The sequence below is a fragment of the Ambystoma mexicanum genome, chromosome 7q, assembly GCF_040938575.1.
Source record: "Ambystoma mexicanum isolate Mex_15411 chromosome 7q, UKY_AmexF1_1, whole genome shotgun sequence".
Lineage (NCBI taxonomy): Eukaryota > Metazoa > Chordata > Amphibia > Caudata > Ambystomatidae > Ambystoma > Ambystoma mexicanum.
The window spans coordinates 1,131,519,992-1,131,542,615 of NC_090941.1; the positions used below are offsets into that span (position 1 = coordinate 1,131,519,992).

The 22,624-nt window shown below is 45.1% G+C and overlaps 1 protein-coding gene across 1 annotated transcript in view; it reads left to right on the plus strand.

Annotated features, from left to right (window-relative positions):
* The window catches only part of LOC138528229 (extracellular calcium-sensing receptor-like), a 70,416-nt gene extending 48,241 nt beyond the window's left edge, over nucleotides 1-22,175 (plus strand). The window contains exons 5-6 of the mRNA XM_069639685.1: nucleotides 12,997-13,120; nucleotides 21,256-22,175. Coding sequence (XP_069495786.1) covers nucleotides 12,997-13,120; nucleotides 21,256-22,175 — 1,044 coding nt within the window. The remainder of the gene's footprint in view (nucleotides 1-12,996; nucleotides 13,121-21,255) is intronic.
* Nucleotides 22,176-22,624: the final 449 nt, after the last annotated feature.

A 22,624-nucleotide genomic window follows, 5' to 3' on the forward strand; every position in this document is an offset into this window, starting at 1 on the left:
TGGTGACGGATCACAGGTGCGTAGTCTAAGCTTCTGAAGAGCCACAGGTGCCATCATAGTAAATGGTGACGGATCACAGGCGTGTAGTCTAAGCTTCTGAAGAGCCACAGGTTGCCATCATAGTAAATGGTGAAGGGTCATGGGGGGGTGCAGTCCAAGCTTCTGGAGAGCCACAGGGTGCCATCATAGTAAATGGTGTGGGATCATGGGGGGCATAGACCAAGTGTCTGCAGAGCCTCAGGTTGCCATCATAGTAAATGGTGACGGATCACAGGTGCGTAGTCTAAGCTTCTGAAGAGCCACAGGTTGCCATCATAGTAAATGGTGAAGGGTCATGGGGGGGTGCAGTCCAAGCTTCTGGAGAGCCACAGGGTGCCATCATAGTAAATGGTGTGGGATCATGGGGGGCATAGACCAAGTGTCTGCAGAGCCTCAGGTTGCCATCATAGTAAATGGTGACGGATCACAGGTGCGTAGTCTAAGCTTCTGAAGAGCCACAGGTGCCATCAAAGTAAATGGTGAGGGATCACAGGCGCGTAGTCTAAGCTTCTGAAGAGCCACAGGTTGCCATCATAGTAAATGGTGAAGGGTCATGGGGGGGTGCAGTCCAAGCTTCTGGAGAGCCACAGGGTGCCATCATAGTAAACGGTGAGGGATCGGCCTAGTATAAAGCTTCTAGAGAGCCTCAGGTTGCCATCATAGTAAATGGTGAACGGTCATGGGGGGCGTAGTCCAAAGCTTCTGTAGAGCCATCTGCTAGGTCGAAATGTCTACTCAATGCTGGAGCCCAAACCAAAACTCTGGTGGGTCACTTGTGACTCTAACCGGCAGTTACAACCACGGCTCGGCCCAGCTAGCCCGACAATCACTGCCTCATTGACTGCACATGGATGCATCCTCGATCACCAGTGCAATGAAGATTGCCCACAGACTCGAATCGCTGGAGCGTCACTCACTGATATTTCCCAAAAGCCAAAGCCCGACTCAGCTTGGCCAACTGTGAAGCATTCTTGGTACTGCCTTGACCTGCATCATTGAACCACTGCCATTGGACATCAAAGAACACCTGCATTCGACCATACTCGATGCCTGCTTGCTGCCAGGACCTCTGTTATCCTATGTGCTCGACTGAGACTGATCAGCTTGCATCAACGTTCGAACCATGGTCTGATGCCTCAGCCCACCAAGAGCTGAATTCAGGTACCGTGACACTGAACTGGCCCCACGGTCCACTTGGGCTCTAGAGACGGTTGGGTTACGATCGCTCCTGCTTTCAAGCCAATATCTTTTTTATGTTAGTAACTTACCTATGTGTGGATGGGCCTCTAATCACCATAACCCAAATGAGGCCCACCATTTAAGAAGCGAGTGCATAATTGCCCATAAAGTATGTTTATTTAAACATCCGGGAGGGGGTAGATTAAGCTGTAGAGTCAAACTAACCCGACTCTCCCTGAACCACACAAACACTTCACAGCAGTTAAAACACTCCCACTTATTTTATTACAAATCATCCCCCCACGCGTGATTGGTCACGCCTATACAAAAGAAATCCAATCTTCTCTAATTCCCACTTTCTCATTGGTCGCATTCATTCATCTACCATCATCAGCTCATATTTGTAGCACACCCCTTTCCTGGAGTCTTCCATGATAGCTCTTGCTGTATAAGTGCTTTACAAATGCATAATAAAATAACATTTTTAAAAAACATAATTCATTACAAGTTCCAGCTGGCCTGGGACCTTCTCACCCCAGACGTGCTTACGCATGGTTTGCAAGGACACTTCAAACAATGATATGATATATGATATGGCATTTATAATGCACCTGTAAACAAGTGTTTCTAGGTGCCACAAGACATGGGAGGGAAGACAGAGGCAAGACAAGACAAACAATCTTACTAGGCATTGTGTCATTCAGATTGTGTAAGTGTGACACAAGAAGTGCAGGAGGTAGGGAGAGGAGGAAGTGCAAGGGAGAGGGTAAGGGGAAAGTGCGATCATGGCACCAGGCTAAGAGTAAGTGCAGCCAGTGCAGTGTGGCTCTGGGTAAGTGCAGGGGGGCTGTAGGGGTTACAGTTATAGCCTCTAAGTGCACAGTAGGCTAGGAGGCAGTGCAAGGATGACTGGTCATGGAGGAGCCTGGTACACAGTGAGACTCTGAGGGTAGCAAGCAACCAGTCGGCCCAGCAGATAGGTACGTTAGCAAGGAAGTGAGAGAAGGCAGAGAAACAAGGAAGGCCTTGATATTCTTCTGGATCTTCAGGTTGTCCGGATCAAGTCTGAGAGGGGCAGGGAGGCCATTCCAGAGGGAGGCGCCTGCAGAGTAGAGAGATATTCTCCCGCTCTCTGCTTTCAGAAGCGTCTGACCCTCAGATAGTTGGAGGTAGCTGAGCAAAGGTTTCTAGAGGAGGGTTTTTCGGCAGAGAGAGTTTGATGTAGTGTGGCTCAACCCCAGAAAGCTTTGCGGACGAGGCAGAGGGTCTTGAACTTGATCCTTGCAGCCACCAGGAGTCAGTGGTGGGATTTTAGGGCTAGGGAGATACGGCCCCTGGGCTTGAGGTCAAGAATAAGTCTTGCAGTCCTGTTCTGGATTAGTTGCAGGGGGGGAATAGTAGAGTTAGGCAGATGAGAAAGATGCTGTTGCAGTAGTCCAGCCTGTAGAGAACCAGGGCTCCGGAGACAGTGAGATTCTGGAGGAAAGTGAGAAACGACAGAACACCTCTGAGAAGGTGAAGCTGGAAGTGGGCCTTCTTGGCAAGGTCCATGATGAGAGGAGAGAGGAGAGCGTGGGGTCAAAGATGACACCAAGGTTGTTGTGCCTCACAGGAGGTTGAGGGTAGAGGGCCCAAAGGGGGCACCCAGAACCAGAGTGAGAGAGGGAAAGCGGGAGAAGGAGACCCAATGAGAAGGAGCGCCATCTTGCTGCCATTAAGGCAGAGATCATTGGAGCTGCACCAATCCTAAATTGCAGATAGACAGTCAGGAATGAGCGGGGGAGGAGAGGAGGCTGAGGTAAGCCTGAAAGAGAGCTGAGTGTCATCTCATAACACTGAAAGTTAGAAGAGAAGATGGAGATCAAGTGGGCCATAGGGGTTTGATAGACATTGAACAGCCAGGGTGAGAGGACAGAGCTCTGGGGGACACCGCATGTGGAGAAAGAGGTGGTGGAGAGGAAGGACCCAAGTTGGACCTGGGAGGGTCGGTCCAGGAGGAAGGAGGTCAGCCATGCCAGGGCCGGATCCGTGATGCCCAGGTTCTCAAGGAGACGATTGATCAGGGTTGCGTGATTGACCATGTCAAGAGCAGAGGAAAGGTCGAAGAGGATGAGGACAGAGGGAGAGCTGGAGCCAAGATTAGAGAGCAGATCTTCATGGGTTTTCAAGAGAGTAGTTTCCGTGCCTCTGGCTGCTCTGAAGCCAGAATGATGATCATGGAGACAACCAACAGTTTCAGTGTGGAGAGTAAGCTGGGAGATGGCCAGCTTTTGCAGGAGTTTGCCCAGGAAAGGAGTGACAGAAATCGGGCAATAGGTAGCCGGACCGGTAGGATCAGCAGAAGACTTTTTGAGGAGGGGTGCACAAAGGAGTGCTTGAGGAGAGAGGGGAAAGATACAGTGGTGAAAGAGTGATTACAGAAATCGGCCAAGGCATGAGCGAGGGTGGAAATGTTGTTCTTGATGGTTCGGGAAGAGCAGGGGAGCACCTGTTTGGATGAAGCTTTCATAGATCGGACTTGTCTAGAAAGATTGTCAGGTGTTATCAGAGAGAAGGAGTAAAAAAAGGAAGAGGAGAGGGAGAGGCAGCCAAAGGGGGCCTGAGAGAGGTAGAGGGAGAGGAAGAGGAAAGCAAGGACAAGATGTTCTGAATTTTAGTGGTGAAATGACAGGCCAGAGCCATACAGATGGCCTAGGAGGGAACAGGAGAGATGGAGACTGCAGTGCTATTTGCCAACTCCTTGCAAATTTTAAAGAGTTTGGTCATGTTGTTAGAAGCTGAAGAGATGCAGGCTTGAATATGGACCCTCTTCTTGGAGAGGACAGAGAGTCTGTATTGCCTTTGGAGCAGGAGGTACGCCTGTTTGTCAAAGGATGTGCCTGAAGTCCTCCACTTCCTCTCAGCCATTCTGCACTTGCGTTTCAGGACAGCGAGGTCGGAATCATACCAATAGTTGCACTTGGAGATAGGATTAAGATGGATTCTCATGACAGGGGCAAGGATGTCCAAAGTGTTGGAGATAGAAAGATGCAGGTTACAGAGGTATGTGTCAGAGTACGAGTCTGCGGCTGGAGTAGGAGGAGCAGAGAACGTAGAGGCAAAGGTATCCACTGACACTCGCTTCATGGGTCGAGTCTCTGAGAAGGAAGTTGCCAGTGCTGGGGTAGGCTTTTCATGGGGGACAAGAAGTTTCAGGTGGTAGGAGAACAGAAAGTGATCAGTACAAGAGAGAGGAGTAGTGAAAGTGTTAGAGAGGGGGATATATGAGATGAGGAGAACATCCAAGGTGTGTCCAGCAGAGTGTGTCGGACCAGAGGGTAGAATGGAAAGGCAGAGAGAGTCGCAAAAGTTGCGGAAGAGCCCAGAGGTGGAATTAGAAGCATCCGGGTGGATGTTGAGGTCTCCAAGGATGAGAAGTTGAGAGGTAGAGGTAAGGAGAGAAGAAGAGAGGTCAGCCCATTCTGAGAGTAAGAGGGCGACCTGGCCAGCTGGCCTGTAGATGGTGGCCACAGTCAGAGAGAGACCAGGAGAGATAGTGAGCCTGCAGACCAGGCATTCAAATTTGGAGTAGGCATGCATTAGGAATTACAGAAGCAGGGACCCACTCTGGAAATATCAGGGCCACTCCACCTCAGGGACGGTTGGTTTGGGGCTCAGAGAAGATCTTGTGGCCCTCAGGGAGGAGAGTGTCAATACCTGTGAAAGAACTGGCCATGAGCCAAGTCTCAGTGAGATCGAGGACATCCAGGTCAAGGTCTTGAAGGAGGTGGCAGTTGTCAGAGGAGTGTTAAACAGCAGAGCAGGAGTTGAGAGTAGCAATGTGGAGCAGGTTGCTACATTTGAAAGACTTCTGGGATGTGGTACAGGAGTGAGGTACACCATGGCAGAAGCAGTAGAGTGGGCATGAGGCAGCAGAAGGAGATGGCATAGGGGCCAGAGAGGCGGCAGAGGAGGAGGGAGGTGGCAGAGGAGCCAGAAGGAGCAGCAGGAGAAGGGAGGAAGTTGATAAGACGTGGAAGAAGCCTATCCAAAAGGAGGAGATTGGGCTGAGAGCCCTGGACCAGGATGGTCCCATTTAGATAGACACTGATAAAGGCTTTGGAGGAATGTAAGGAGGCCAAGAGGACCTCCCACAGGGTGCCACCATTAATGGGAGAGGAGGAGAAAGGAGAGAGAACCGAGACCATATGAGGGGTCCATAGGTCTGGGGAGGGAATGACAAAGGGGATGTCGGGGAGAGTCTGTCTCCAGGAAACACTAATGTAGGTATCAGCAATAGGAAGTCCTAGGTTAAAGCCTCGAATAACCCTCTTGAACTTTTTCCTTCCAGACTTCGGGAGGGGGATAGGATAGGAGATAGAGTAGCAGTTAGAGAAGATGGGGGAAATCTAGAGAACCATAGAGGATGTGAGGAGGAAGTTGGATGAGGTGATGTGAGAGAGAGAGAGAGGGAGAGGAGCACAGCCCAGCGCAATGCAAGATGCGCAGAAAAGGAGGGGTGAATCACACAGTAGGGAACACAACACGAAGAAGCAAGGCAGGTGAACAACACAGTACTAACTGAAACCACAGTGGAGTGGGAACCCAGAGAGTGGGAGAGAGCCTAGTGGACACAACAAACACAGATACCAATGGATACCAACAGTGGAATAGGAACCACTCTTGGGGAGAGGGAGAATAAATAAGTTTCCTTTGAACAAGTGATAACTATCTCACCCAACAAGACTTTCTGGCGACCTTGTTTCACTATAATCTAAACAGCTATAAATTCAGCACACACAATCTGAGAAGATAATGGAACACCATAAAGCAATGCAATTATGCCCAGAGGAAATCCCAATTGTAATTGGTTATTTTTAACACCCTTAATACCCAGACGTTTCTAAGCGCAGACCCGGGGACCAAACCTGTGTTTTTTTGCCTCGTCTTGTTTCCAAGGCGAGTGTGTTGCCCCTGAGTATCAGCCAACTCTACCCTTTGGTGTCTCTTCACCACAGGTTTATTACTCAGCCATGAACAGATGTCTGGATTCCTCTAAACAATAAATAACAAGCTCCCATGCACTTAAAAAGATTGCATCTCATTTCCACAATACTGTCAAGTCATAAAAACCCAGCCTGGCTCTAACTGACCATCTGATAATCTTGCGGCTACTCATTGCCTTCCCTCGGCCCCCAACCTTGAAAAAAACAGTTTTCCCCGTCACACGGTGTTCACCTTACAAAGTCCTAGCTGCATGATCTGGCCAAACTACAAAAATCTCACGGCATTCAGAATTGTACATTTCCTATGTCCCCAAAACAGTCCTCAACATGTATCCCTTGAGACCCCTGTGTATGTTTGTTGGTGCATGCATGTTTTAAAACTAATGCATCCTCTTCACAGTTGTTCCTTCATGACAAATCTCCTTTCTCACATGTGCATTATGAATCTCCTCGTTGCCTAGTTTCTTGGTGCTTCAGAACACACCATACCTATATTGCATTCATATTTCATCAGTGGTTTTGACATTTATCATGCTGCGTGCATGCACATCTAAAATATATCAATTAAACACAAAGTAACTCTAAAGTAACACATATCCCATTTTCATTAACTACGCTAGATACATATAAAATTGCAACATTGTGCCAACTTTGCTGCTCCGCAGTCATCAATAAGGTGCCTGCAATGTGAACCGCCCTTTTTAATTGGGACCTTTCCTGACCACCCCAACACCTACCACCCATGGAACCATGCTGCGTGCTACCTTTTCTAGTCTGTTGCTTCTTCTCTGTTCTTTCGTTCGGGGTGGGCTTTATAGTATCTCTTTTCATTTTACTTGCAGATTGTGTATTTTATTAAAGTGTTATATTTGTATAGAATCCATGGTTGGACATTCCCTTTATTGTGGACTATGATACTATGTTGTTTCGGTCACTGTTGGTTCACCTTCACACTCCTCATGAGAGTATAGCCGTCCCTCGGCCTGCGTTACCACAAACAGCAAAGAAAGTATATTTCTTGATTGTCCCTGTTTTACCTTATGATTGCGTTGTGTTTTGGTTTCTAGAAGCGTGAGGGCTGAGGTGGCAATTTTACCCCAAATCATCCTCATACTCCTCTGAGTCACTGTAAAGACTGAGGGGGGTATCTGTACTTCTGCTCTCTATATGGTAGGGTAAAGGCATAGAACACCCCAGCCAAGGCTCTCAATTTGGTACCAATGGATGAGCAGTCAGACTTAAGCTGCCAGGAGGTGATGCTGGCAGGTTTTTAAGTACAGTGAGTCACCAAGCCCCCACACAGGAATTTCCACACACTATGTTAGGTGATAGCACAGCTTCTTTATATAAAATAAGGCTGCTACCCAAATATATACATGTAAATAATAAAACATTGTACTTGGAAATACTTATTCAAAGAATGGCAAATGTACACACTCTATGTGGCACCACACAATATTTAAATTCAGTAATAGATGCACTAACTGCAGACAGTTTTAAATAGGCAGGTGGATTCTTAAGTGAGGTGCATCAGCATAGAATAGGGAAGAAAGGCAAGTTAGTTGAGAACAGTGGCAGAATGCTTTCTTTAGACTAGATATACAATTCTGTGTGACGATCGCTCCACCTGGGCAACCTGTAATGGAAATGTTGGGGAGGGACTTATCTTGTCTTATTCAGCCCAGTCCATGCAGAAACCAGACAGCAATAGCACAAAATGTGATTTCACTTCAGACTCCATTCACACAGGTCCCACCCCTAGGGTGTACCCACAACACAAAGCCTCTGGGAAGGATCCAGTCAGTCTGAAAGGAGACAGCCCCAGGGCCATATATGGTATTTCCACCCAACAGCCAGTCAGGGCGAAGGAACAGAGGCATGGCCCCCAGGATTTTGGGAAAACAAGGTAAAAGGCAATAGAAACCAAGAGGTTACGGAAGCCATCTTCCCTTTTTTCAGGAGTCCATTGATTCCTATGGCAGGGCCTGGGTGTCCCAAAAATTGAGGACACTCAGCGCCACTTTCAAAACAGCATGTAGCTGCCACCAGCCCATAGCCTGCTCTGTGGGTAACACACAGGTGCCCAAAACCACACATAAGGGGTACAATGATGCACCCCCACCCATGGGTGCCATAAGGGTATCCCATGGGCGTTGTGCACGAAAAGGAAAACATGAAGAGCTGCACTGCCAGAGGTCCAGACTGGACCTCACTGGCAGAACACATAAAGAAAACACATACAGAAAAGTGGTAGGACAAGGACTGGGAGGCCCTGTCCCTACTAAAGGCATGTATAGCATCACAGACACAATAGCAGTGAATAAACATATGTTTATCTGTATATGCAGGTTCCCAGTACCCCGGTCTTTCGGGTCTTACAAAGGCCTGCCCTTAATCATCCACTTTTTCCAATGAAGAAACGTGCAGGTCATTCATGAGTAAAACCGATTATATTGATACTAGATTTGACTCGCTCCTCTCTTATCGACTAAGGGCCTAATCATCAGTTTGCCGGTACTGTAACAAAGTGGCAGTAATATTGCTTTGATGGTAACAGAATCCACTTTTACTGCATCAAAGAGTTCCGAGTTTGACCTTGAAGTGGAGGATTTGCATCCAGCAAGATCCTGGAGGTATCTCCACTTTAATCAGTGGATTTACCACGTAAATAGATCTGTAAACATTTCTATGGAGTCCTATGAAGACCAAAAATGGGGAGTAACACCACCAGGCCATCACTCATAATCCCATCACCTTTCCGCCGGCGTTAATGGTTACTGATTTCAGCGGTAAATCTATTTCCTGCCAAACCAGTTACAAAACGTAGTTCAATGTGCTTATTAATGACGCATTTCTTAATATTTTTCCTTTCTTTCTCTACCTTTCCATGAATTAAATGAATGCATGGTTTCCAGGTCAATATGTGCAAATATTAATACATATTTGCCCTTTGTTGTGTTATAACATAATTAGAATGGTTTTCGTTATAAAATGTGTGTTGAAATATTTAGCCCTGTGTTTGTTTTTATTAACAGAATTGTGTCAGTTCAATTAAAAATATAACTTGATTTAAATGAAATGTGTATGATAGGCTAATTCATAAAGGCCGCTATGCTGTCACTTTGTTGCGAAACAATGGGGTTTGGGTCGAGATCTTCAATAATGCCATCTTTTGATTATTAATGCAGCAGGAAGGTCCTCCTTCCTGCACATATAGCCTGAATCAAACAGCTTACACTTTAGGTTACCTGGGTGCCTCAAAGGATGACAGGAACTTCTTAGAAGGCTCACCTCTAAGAACTGTTGGAATGCAAGGTATCCCTAATTATTTGTATTGATCAAAGGAAATAAACTCCCTGTCAACTCTTCACATTTTCCAGTATAGAAAGTTGTCCCATAATGTCAGGTTCAGATGTGACCTTCAACCCCCAAATGTGATGCACACGGAGAAGGTTTATTGGAATTGCTGTGTGATGTTTGACAATCCCAAACTATGGGGGTCATTATGAGTTGGGCGGTAAGGGATACCGGGCACCTGTAAGGAGACCGGTGCTGGTAATCCCTTACCGCCCAATTCCGAGGTCCCTTAGCGGGATCCGTAAAGGATGTGTGGTCAAATGGGAATGGGGAATGGTTGGTTGAATGGGGACTTACCGGGTTCTCCAGGGTCGGAATGACCCGGTAAGTCCCCATTCAACCAGACCGGTGCCATACCCGGTATTGGAGGCAGCCATGGCGCAAATAGCGCCATGGCTGCCTCCAATCTCGGAATGAGGCCCTATGTGATTATCCCCATTGGGGCCCTATCTCTGGGGGGTTGCTCCCTAATCTGATATTTCTAAGGGTTGTCGATATCCGTAAATCCAAAACCAAAATCTGTCTCTGTCACCAACCTATGCTTGCTCTCACTCTTAGACAAAATCTGTTCTGGGTCTTCTTAAAGAAAAAATGTTTGCTCAAAAAAAGAAATGCAATCCACGACTGGTTTCAGGTAGCCTTACCATAAGGTGTAGTTCTGCCAGTTTCAAACAATAGTTCAACTCAAAAGGGTGGCCCTCAGAACCTTCCACGTAGGATTCTTGCAGCAAGTCAATCAAGTTCCCAGTGTTTCTGGGTCTCTTGGTGTTCCCTTCCTCAAGCGTAGATCCTTCCAGTTCCAAACAAGAAGACACAGTTTCTGCCTAGGCCTCTTAGGGATCCCTTGCTCAAGTCTAGTCCTCACTTGCAAAGTTCAAAATCTGTATGTGGGCCTCTCAGGGTTCCCTTCCCCAAGCTTAGGCCCCTCTGGTTTCAAATAAAAGTTCACCTTGTTAGTATATACTTCAACACATAGACCTTTCATTGGGCAGTGTCAGAGACTTTTCGAAAATGCTGGGCTTTTGCTCCTCCCCTGCGCGACCACTCTGACTTCTAAACCCTCTCTTTACGCTTTGTATAGTTCTTCTGGCACTTTTTCCTGAGGCGCCTTTTCCACTCTGCTCTTGTTTCTCTTTTGCCTTCCTTTCCACTTTGCTGTGCACACTTGCACCTCCATTTCCCTTTATAGTGTCTCTTGCACACTCCTCTTGCTTTGCCGTGCCCCGGCACACTCTTCTCACTTGACCGTACTCCCTTGCACCTTCCTATTTTCTACTTTCGGGTCGCTCATACCCTCTTTCCTTTCAGGTCACTTGCACCTTCTCTTTGCTTTCCACTCGATTTTTGGGTTGCTCGCGCCCACTTTCCTGATTTTGGGTCACTTGCACCCTGTCTTTGCTTTCCACTCTATTTATTCTAATTTTGTGTTGCTCGCCCCCTCTTTCTGGCTTTCTTGTCGCTCGCTGCCTCTCTTTGCTTTCCACTACCTTTAAATTCACTGTTTCTGTCTTCACGCTATCATCTCACTGTTTCTCTGGTTTTCCTCGCTTTCTTTCTGCTTTCCGATTAACGTGCTGTTTGCATCTTTCATCAATTTTGCTCACGCGCCAACCATCCTCACGCTACTGAGTTTTTCTCTCTCTTTCTTTGCGAAACTCACCCGGTAGCGCGGTGCTGACTAGCAGGTCCTCGGGATCTGGAAATTGTGGTCAGGATCTTACCACCTGCCCCTCAAACACCACTAGGACTGTCACACATCCCAGAGGAATGAGCACTGGCCTGGACACAGCCAGCAGCGTGCAGCACGGTTCACTCTGGCTTCCTGGAGAGACAACTAACTCACCATGGTGCTCTCCCTCTGACACACCGGGTCAGCGTATTGACGTCCCGCTCTTCTGCGGATCTCCCATGCTTCTCTTGCTGTAGTCTACTGCTCCCTGGCTTCCACGTTCCAACCAGAAACCCCAGCTCGTCCCCTCTTCTTTGGTAGAACCACACCCTTTGTACCCTAACTGAGAGTCAAGTGGAGTCAGGTGTGCATGGTTAAGGTGAAATTCCTGACCTTGCCTGACTATCAGTGGGACAGTCTAGTTGTAAAATGTAGTAGGCCTCTTCCTGCCTCCCTATGGGTAATCCTTACTACTCTCGATCACCTCATCTTCATCCCAGTGCATGTTGGAAATGGGGAGGGGGAGATGGCATGGAATTGGAAATATCCCATAACAGCTGAGGAAGAGGAAATATGAAAAACTTCCTTTCTTTTATTGGTAGGACAGACATTGAACAACTTCCATCTTAAAGGGGGTATTAACCTCTCAATGAAGGGGGAAAGATAACTTCTTGGAGAGTTGTTGGATAAGGATGGGACTTTGGGCCAATCATTTCTCACAGGGGTTATGTTTTAAATGGTGTTTTCACTGCTAGAGCTGATATAATAAAATGTTAAATCCCTTGGACTGTACCACATTATAAGTAATGACCAAAGTATTATTACTTACATGTGTTTAATTTTACCCATTCATTATAGTGTGTGTGCTCCAGACTGAAGTCATTGAGGGATACAATGATAGAGAGTGATCTACATTCTAATAACATCATGTTGACACACTTTTTAAATAAATCTTTGATTCAGAAAAATACTGTCTTTAAAAGAACATAATACATTCAATTACATAAAAGAATGACTTAACATATTATTCACTTAAGAGTACATAGTGCTCAAGTGGTTTTTACCCATGATTCCACAGGATTGACCCAATGCACCCTAACGTCTCAATTATTGCACTATGGAGCTCAAAATGGAATGAAATAATTATTCATAGATTACTAAACAGGTAAAGTTCTGCAAATAGGTTATGCTCCATTATAGGACTGGATTAAGCCCTTTTCTTCCAAGGTGTTATATTTGAAATTGAGACTAAGGATACTGCTATTAACGGCTTTTAAGTCCCACTGGAAGTTGTTTGTCCTCCACGTTTGTAAATAAATATTGCATTCACTTTATACATTTCTGTTCTTTATATTCCCACCTTCGAGCAAATGGCTGAAGTCCATTATTTCTCTTATTCTATAAGAACCTGCTTTTTCCCGTCTGTGTTTCCTTTAGAAATAGCAAAGTACGGTTGGCAGTCTCCCAAAGGCAAGGTTTCTGGAAAGCACGCTGATGTGAATAGAAATTGATTTCTTTGGTGTCATCGAATTTATGATGAATGAATAAAACTTTCATTAATTAAATTATGTTTAATTCTATATATTTAAGTGTTTTTTATTTTTCTAAATTTGAGATTTAGCAATGAATCTTAATTGAATTGTATCCATATACATGCGTGTATCTTAATGCATTTAGCCTACGATTAACAATTGTACATGTATTTGTGCTTATTATAATACCTCTAGGCACTCTTCATGCATCTTTCTCCATTGCTGCCCCCTCCAGGTCCCGCGTTCTGTCTGCAGTGATCCTTGTCCTCCCGGGCACAGGAAGGCGGCCAGGGAGGGGAAGCCGCGGTGCTGTTATGACTGTCTCCCCTGTTCACAAGGAGAGATCAGCAAAGTCGCAGGTGGGATAGTTTTATGTGATGTCACCTTTCTGTCAAATATTATTACACAATTGAAGACGTCCCCTTTAAGCAGAGGATTTCTTACAGTGCCCCCTTAGTAAAGCCCACTGTTGGGATTGCGACACTTTAGAAGCATGATCAGATCCAAAGTCATGATTCACGGGGAGTCAGAGGTCCTCATTACAAGCGGGCCGGTTATCGTCACATTACTGCACCTCCGTACTAAATGTTAAGTGGTGAAGTGGAGGATTCACCTCCAGCAAAAAGCTAGAGGAAATAATGCCACTTTTCCTCCCAAAATTGGCAAAATTGTCAGAATTACCACCAGCGGTAATGATGCTGAAATCCTCATGGAGACCTATGGACACTTGTAATCCAGTGATAGTTCCACTGGACCAAGTGGTGATAAAGGCAAATCCATATGGTGGTATTTCAGTGGATTTACTGCCAAAATACCAGCAAACATGTAATTTGGCCCTTTTTTATTTGTGTTTTATTCCTAAAAATCAATATTTTTAAAGATAAAAAATAAAAACTGCCAGTTCACTTCTGCAGGAAAGCAATGAACCAAGATATACATGTACAAAAAATAACTAAAAAGCAAATTATGCAGGAAAATCAAGCAATCATTTGTCGGAGAGTCTGTCTGGGCAGAATGGACACATGTCTTCTGCGGTGTCAGGATCAGCATTGGATTGTTTCTGCTACATTGTATGTGGCATCTTTGGATCTGTTTAAGTAAAAGGATTGACTTTCTTTTGCTGAATTGGTCTGGGATTATTTTAAGTTGTCTAATTTCGTTTTTGCAGCATTGACTGAATTCATGTAACTAAATAAACACAGAAGTTTACAACCTCCATCAATCCAACCCCTTACAGACCGAAATCAGAGTCATTGGAAGGATCAGATCCGGAGCACATTCCAGAGCAAACAGGATGCAAATTGATTGATAGGATAAACGGCCAATAGGAGACAAACCTCTGTGCTACTCATTCTCTGGGTACAGCAGCTCCCCTGAACCACGTGCCGCATTGGCACTGCCAGGGGTGTTGCTAGGTCTGGAAAGGATTTGGGGCTATGCTAATTTTGGGACTGCTCGGACTCGTGGCTAGCTAGCCTTTTTGGTTGTAGGCCCTGAGCTTCTATCCGGGGCTACAACCAAAAGACCCAGGGCTAAAGCCCCATCAGTCCCCGCCTAACAACGCCCCTGGGCACTGGGATGTGTATTGTACGTTCCACCCATCCCAAGCCCATAGCAATGATGTTGATGAGACTGCAGCAGGCTCCTCCCAAGAGGGCACAGGGGAACAGCGACACCGTCGTCATAAGCACAGGAGGGTCCTGCTTAGGCATTGAATGGTTAGTACCTTCCAACAAAACGGTCAGCCCAAGTCCAGTTCTCATTACAAGGTGTGTGGGGGACAGGGGCAATTTCCTGGAGGACGGTGTCACAGACCACAATGTCCAGCAGATTGGGACATTGTGCCCAGTGTGCGAGCGCGTCTGCAGGCACGGAGGATTGATATGTGACCATAATGACTAGTGCACAGCATCATTCAGAGGCTTATTATGTTGTTTTAATTTTTTTCATTTTGGTCTCCATTTTCTCTGTCTCTATTGAAATAAGTAACAAACACATTACAAAACCTTACAATTACAAAAAAATGTCTAAAACATGGTGGAAAAAACCTATATGTTAAACTTTCTTCATTTTGTGTAATGTTTTGGGGGCAGAAGAATACACTTTCAAGTTAGGATATAAATTCCAAAAGCAGGTGGCCTGCTTCAGGGTTCGGGAAGGGATTATTTTGGAGAGGAATGGAATCATATGACACTGATTGAGACTTTGTATCGACGCGCTATATACTTTTAGACACGTGTTCCACCATTTACTTCTCTATGGAGCCAGCCTGTAAATAGAGAGAGCTGTCTTTCTTAAAACAATACACACTAGTAAGGGCTATATGTGATTTTACCGACCACAATTACAGAGTGCTACATTTCATTATGGGCAAAACACTGAAAAACACCTAATTTATTTTCTTTTGTTTTTTATTTGGGGGGTTCCCCCCCCCCCCAAGCCACTAGATGTTCTACCCTTATATCGCCACTCCAACCCCATCACGAATCATTTTAACCCCTTACCCACTTCCCTTTATATATTTATTTAATCTTACCAGAGTTTTTCAGTGTTATTGGCCACTCTGTTATGTACCACTCTGTAATGTTTGCAATAAAATGACTGGGTACTTAGTACATATGGATGCTTGAGAGTCTGCCCAGTGGAAACAGTGGGCTGTGCCTTGCTCATATTTGGTAATGCAGTTTTAAAATGGGCCCCACCACGTGACAGTACTTTTATTAGAATTGTGAGTGGCTCTACAAGTAACACTTCATTGTTCAGGCTCATCTCACCTAAGAGAGATGTACAAATTCAGTGTGTGCACCCACACCTATGAGATATGAGAGATGTCAAAAATCTGTGCATGCCCACACCCCTGCGAGACAGGAGAGATGTCTAAATTCTGTCTGTACCCTCACTCCTGTGAGAATGGAAAGAGGAAAGATGTCAGTGTGTGCCCTCATCCATGCGTAACAGGAGAGACATAACAATGTAGTTAGTGCTCCCAACACTGTGATAGAGGAGAGACATAACAATGTAGTTAGTGCTCCCACCACATATGGATATGATCAATGGAATATCCAGGGTCAATTGATCATGTACACCTGGTACTTCAAATGCTGGTTAGCCGTGCATTATCAACATTGTTGTTCATCCTCATCTTGATCACCATCCATCACCAGCTAATGCAATGCTATCACTAGAGCCTGTGCTAGTAGTATCAATGGAAACCAAAGTAGCTGCCACCTCCCCTCCACTGACCAGACGGCCACGTCCGCTGGGATGCAGGTCATTCTCTGACTCAACTCTCATATCTGATGCTCCTGAAAGTGACTTGCCATAGTCGATGAGGATATGGTGCTCATGTAATTTAATACATGTCAGTTGTTCTGCATGAGCTACAGTCAATGGGTACTGTCACACATGGTTCAAAGAATGCTACAATACACTCAGACGGGTCAAGGGATTGTATGAATATTGTCATGGACCTATAGTCACCCCTCTCTCTCTTATCTTGTACAGCACCACTTCTCTAAACCAGGTGTCCCTATCCCTGGGTCAGTCCCATTAGTAACCCCTACTATATACAATCTTTCTTGAGCTACAAGTGAAGACCCAAAGGTGAACAAGGACTTCCTATAACTGCCCCTTCTCCATCCAGTGTACCTTATGGACAATCTGCCCCACCCTTTCTCTTTTCTATCAGACCCAGGTTTATCTTTCCCTCTCTCTACCTCTCACTGCCCTTGTCCAAACTCAACCCGCTCCATTCCCTTACATCTCCTCATATGTTGCTCTGATGTCTCTTGCTCCTTATAGGTCTCACCTCCACCCTTTGATGTTATTACCTTCTTCATAACACTCTTACTCCCGCCTCCTCTCTACTACTCCCTCTTCCACACTACTACTCCCTCCTATACTCTACTACTCCCTCTTCCACACCACTACTCCCTCCTATACTCTACTACTCCCTCTTCCACACCACTACTCCCTCCTATACTCTACTACTCCTTCTTCCACACCACTACTCCCTCCTATACTCTACTAATCTCTCATCCACACCACTACTCCCTCCTATACTCTACTACTTCCTCTTCCATACCACTACTCCCTCCTATACTTTACTACTCCCTCTTCCACACCACTACTCTCTCCTATATCCTACTACTCCCTCTTCCACACCACTACTCCCTCCTATACTCTACTACTCCCTCTTACACAGCACTACTCCCTACCAGTTTTGTCCACAAACCGGCGCTAGCGGTCTAAATTCTTACAGGAGAGCTGCCTTGCAGAACTGTGCATTGATCAGAAGGAGTCTTAGTTAATTAAAAGTTCAAAGAGTCTCTGTTCATGGGAGGCATTCACACCAGCCATGAGCATCAACAGCCCAGGAAATCACAGGTATCTGTTAATCAAATGCAGATTGGCCCCCTGGTCTGTTGACCTCAGCCTGCTGGACCCAACACAATAGACCCTTGCAATTGAATGGGGTATGTTGATTTTCAGTGTGGACTGTAAACAGAGCCCTGCCTGGAAGGAGAGACATGTGTTTCCTGACTTACCCAGTTCCTGGGGGTGGGCTCAGACACTTTTGTGGAATCATATTGCAGCAAATATATGTTTAAGTTAAATGCTTCTAAAATATTGTATTAAGCTCACATAAATGTGCAATTTGGAGAACCTTTATCCAAGAAATGTACCCACAATTCAAGACTTGATTCAACGTTGTACCATGTTCTGAGGCGAAACCCCGCTATTTATTGATATTACAGACATCGGGTTTATTCTAGAAACCTAGTAAATTACTGGATTGTGTGTAGAAGGAGGGTGTAATTTGGTGTAATTTTTGAGACAGATTTAACATTGGTAAACCAATTAAAAACAAAATTAAGTTGCCATTTTCTAATGCAAGCCCCCAGGAAGATCAGAGTCGGACAAGCAGGGACCATAAGGAATCTGTAATATGTACATGTAATTTCAACAAATTGTGTATCTAGGAAATATGTATTTGGATCAGAAATAGATTTGTGTGCACATTGACAAGGGGAGTGTCTGTCTGTAAGCCATAAAGATGACACACAACCCAGCTCTCCAATCAAGGGAGAGAGGAGGACGTGGCCAATGATAGATTGCGAGGGGCCGGCTCAGTTAAGTCCATGCACACACCCACTTGTAGAACACATAAAAAGAGACTGCTGGGACAGGTAGAGACACTCAATTCCCATTTTCTGCGGAGCACGCTGACGGACAAATTCACATCCAGAACTCCAGAGACCTAGACTGACTCCAGCAAGACAGAGACCAGAACTTAGAACTCTGACTCCAGAACTCAAAGCAAAGGCCTAACCCCCAAGCTGAGTTCTCTTCAGCAGGCCTCAAAACCAACCAAACTATTCAACAGCCGGGCGAGCTGTTTGAATTCTTTGCCAAGAACTTTTGCAAGAACCTGTAGCAGTATCCAGAAAGCAGTGCTGTATCCGGAACCAGAGAGAACCAGAGACCAGATCGCTGTGCAGTGCCGCTAGCAGAGCTGACCCAGATCCAGTGAGCAGAACCAGGCAGAGACCGTCCGTGGCTAGGGAACCGCAGTCCAATCCTGACCCGATCCGTGACGAAGTCGCATTCCTGTCCAAAATCTAGTGTGAGTACCCAGCTAGCACTGTGCCAAAACCAATCCCTTAGTTTAAAATAATCTAATCCAAACTATTTTAGCCTATTAGAACTGCCTCCTAGAATTGTGTCATTCTGTCATCTTTAAACCTGAAAACTGTCATCTGTCATTCTGAGCTTTAAAATTTCAAATCCGAAAAACTACCTTTACTAAATCGGCCGTATCTCCGAAACCGTTTGTGCTAGGAGCGAGTTTTAACTGCCATCTTAAAGCTAAGATTCTAAGTTTTCCAACAAACCTTGCTACCCCTTATAGTGCCTCCGTAATTGCGCTCGACGCACGCAACTAAATTTGCCGCGATTTGACATTTTGCTTAATTTCAGCCACGTGTAAAAATATTTGTCCTTGCTTTCCTTTGCTAAAATTCGTTTGCAACCTGACAATCATTCATAGAGCATTGCTAAAGTGATCCTGAACTAATACAAAGTAGCTGTCACCCACCCTGAACCTCTAGAGGGAATTAAAATCATTTTAGCATATTTTTCACTTCTTTGCATACCACCTTAAAGTACTTTGCCTGTGTTTAAAATCATCCCTGTTGCTCTAAGCTTTCTAGGGGGGGGGGGAATTTAATTATATTTGATTGCATTCCTGAGAACTGTGTGCTTTTCTTCCATCTCTTTACATTGCATAAAGGGGGGGGGGTGAATTGCTACCGGGGGAAAAGTGATTGCATTGTTTTGGTTGAAATCATATCAAGTTTATTTTCTGTACTGCATTTTCATTCATCATTGCATTGTCCTTGAAGCCATAAAAGGATTCTCAGCTACTTTATCCTCTCTATATCAACTTCTAAGCCATTAAAAAGAGTGTACCACTATAACATTATCCATTGTTGATCAACATCATATTCTCAAGTGTGATATCAAATATTAATTTACTATACACGTGTGATAGATATATATTGTTTAATTTTCAAATAAACCTTTTAATCTGCAAAACAAACCTACTTCTTGGCTCAGTGGGGTCAGGGGGATTCTAAGAGAGGGGTGTTATATAAGGGTTGTCATCCAGAGTAAACTAACTGGACACAAAATACATCAATAAGGGCTTCCATCAGCATCCCAGACTAGGCATTGACTTAGCTGTAGTGTTGAATTGAAGTCGCTTACATCCCTCTTTCATGTACTACACCCTCCTATACTCTACTACTCCCTCTTCCACACCACTACTCCCTCCTCTACTCTACTAATCCCTCTTACACAGCACTACTCCCTCCTATACTCTACTACTCCCTCTTCCACGCCACTACTCACTCCTATACTGTACTACTCCCTCTTCCACACCACTACTCCCTCCTAAACTCTACTACCCCCTCTTCCACACCACTACTGCCACATATACTCCAATACCCCCTTTTCTCCACCAAACACTACTCCCTCAACCTCACTACTTCCACTCCACCCCAACTACTATGCATACACCCTCTTTTCACTCACACAGACATTTTGCATGTGCACCCTACACTTCCTTTCTTGACCTCACTCGTTACTCTCTCATGCACACTCACAATGCAGTCCCCTTGCACTCACTAATCTATACCTCGCCTACTCAAGAAATAGTCTTCGCACTCTGCTTATCCTTCCTTGCTCCATCCCCATCTTTATATTTTGGTCAATATCATGTTGACAGTCAATCAAATAAAGCACTGCTGTTTTTGTAAGGGTTTCTGGGTGAAACACCTGTACCCTCAAAAACTAAAGGCAGAAATGCAAAGTTTTAGGTCAGTAATGCCCACACAACCTTCTATGATGTGGACTGTTCAGAGATGGGCAAACCATTACAAGTAAACCTCACTCCTCATAGGGGGACATCCACCCTAAAGAGGGGGGTACCAATCTATTGTTAGAATGTGGAAGCATGTGTGGGGTAGATGTTGAACGCTTTATCTGCAACCACATGACTGATATGCTTCAATATTACAAATTATAAGTGGTGATTAGTGAAGGAACTCTGTGCCTTCTAAAAGTGGGATAATTGATATCCTGAAACTCTTCTAAAAGTACTCTTGTTATCAGATTTCACAGTTGCTGTTCTTCGCCAAACTATGGATAGTACATTAAAATGGATTGTTTTCAACATTTTGTGGCAGTTAGTTTGTTATAGAATAGGTTACATATTTTGCTTGTTCAGCATCATACCTGCCCTTGGCACTCCTTTCACCTGCTTCTGCCTCCCATGAAGGCAGATGTTTGAAGTTGAATCTTCACAATATGGTATGATTAGGGATCAATCCACAGGGGAGGAGGCTTTATCAGGTGGTAATGGCCCTCGCCCCAAGTTATGGAGATAGAATTTAGCGAGGACCTCCGACAAGGGCTCAGGATCATTAGCATCATGAATTATTGCCATTAGCACCCAGGGGCAGCGGTAGGGGGACTCTCTTCGGCTTTCTCTTTCTTGAATACACATTCATGGGTTTCACCAGTTTCCAGAAAGAAAAGTAGAGCAAAGGAAGAGGGGCAAAGAGCTTGTGACAGGGCAGCCAAGTGTCTGATGAGGTGAGGGAACAACAGCAGGTAAAAAGGTCAATGAGTTTTTTAAAATGTACAATAGTTGGAAGAGGGTGGCAGGAGAGGGTTGGGGTGAGCATGTGAAATGAAATCAGCTTGCTCGGAATACCAGCTAATGGCATAGGATTCAGGCAGCATTCCGAGCAACATGATTGGTTCCTCACCCAGAATCCAGTGAGACTGATGCTCTATCAAATGATAAATGATGTACAGCTTAAGCCTGAACTGTAAAAATGTACTCCCCTGAAAATGAGTGGATTCCTTTCAAGTAGCATCTTCTGATCATACCATAACCTTCAATTAACCCTGTGCTGTCTTTTTGCAGATGCAGTGGCATGTTTCAAATGTTCAGACATGAAATCGCCCAATGAGAGACGTGATGAATGTATTGATAAACTGATTGAGTTCCTCTCCTATGAAGAGCCTCTTGGGCTGATCCTTGCAGTGGTCGCCAGCCTTGTAGCTGTGCTGAATGTTTCCATCTTGTGTATCTTCATCAAGTACAGAGACACACCCATCGTCAAAGCCAGCAACCGAGGGCTCAGTTCCTTTCTCCTCCTCTCTCTCGTGCCCTGCTTCCTCTGCTCCTTCATCTTCATTGGTCATCCCAGGAAGATTACATGTATGCTCCGGCAGACAGTTTTTGGGGTTATTTTTTCCATCAGTGTCTCCTCTGTTCTCGCTAAAACTATCATCGTTGTCATTGCCTTCAAGGCAACACATCCTAACAGCACTGCACGGAAGTATCTTGGATCAAAGACTCCAAGCTGCATAGTCTTCTTCTGCTCTCTGGTCCAGTTGCTTATCTGTACTACGTGGTTATTGATGTCACCGCCATTTCCAGAACTGAACATCAAGTCTTATAATGAGAAGATCATCTTTGAATGTAATGAAGGGGACACCATCTTTTTCTACTCCATGCTGGGATACATGGGCCTCCTTGCCATCGTCAGCTTTATAGTGGCCTTTCTCTCCAGGAATCTCCCTGGAAGCTTCAACGAGGCCAAGCTGATCACCTTCAGCATGCTGGTGTTTGTCAGTGTCTGGATCTCCTTCATCCCAGCGTACCTGAGCATGCGGGGGAAGTACATGGTGGCCGTGGAGGTGTTTGCCATCCTGTGCTCCAGCGCTGGGCTTCTCGGTTGTATATTCCTTCCCAAGTGTTATATAATTTTGTTACAGCCTGAAAAGAACAGCAAAAAACACATGGTTGGTAAAAATACATTTAGCAATAATAAAGTGTGATGAAAGAACCTTTTGGGATGTGTTAATCTTAAGTAGGCTGAAACTTAGCAAGAAAATAATTGTAGGTTCTGTATACATTTTGAGGACATGCAAAAACTAAAGTGCCAAAGAAGGGTTGTAGATGATCCTACTAATGGAATGGTAGATAACACCAGCAACTTCGCCATCACAAATTCAAGGTTCTCCTGAGGAAGTTATTGTAGCAGTTGTCGAAAAGGGGAAGGTCTATAGCTACACATGTGCTTGGGTAACTATCTTAAGCCCGTATTGAGAGTTTCTGTCCCAATGTTAAGATATTCCACTTCTGCTGTGCCTCATGACTGTCCCTCTGGCACACAATGTAATTTGTTTACCAGTTCATTATAAGAAGGGGGTTACAGAGATTTTCCAGATCCATATCTGAGAATACTCAAACTCCCAATAGATTTCATAAACCCTGACACAGCGAT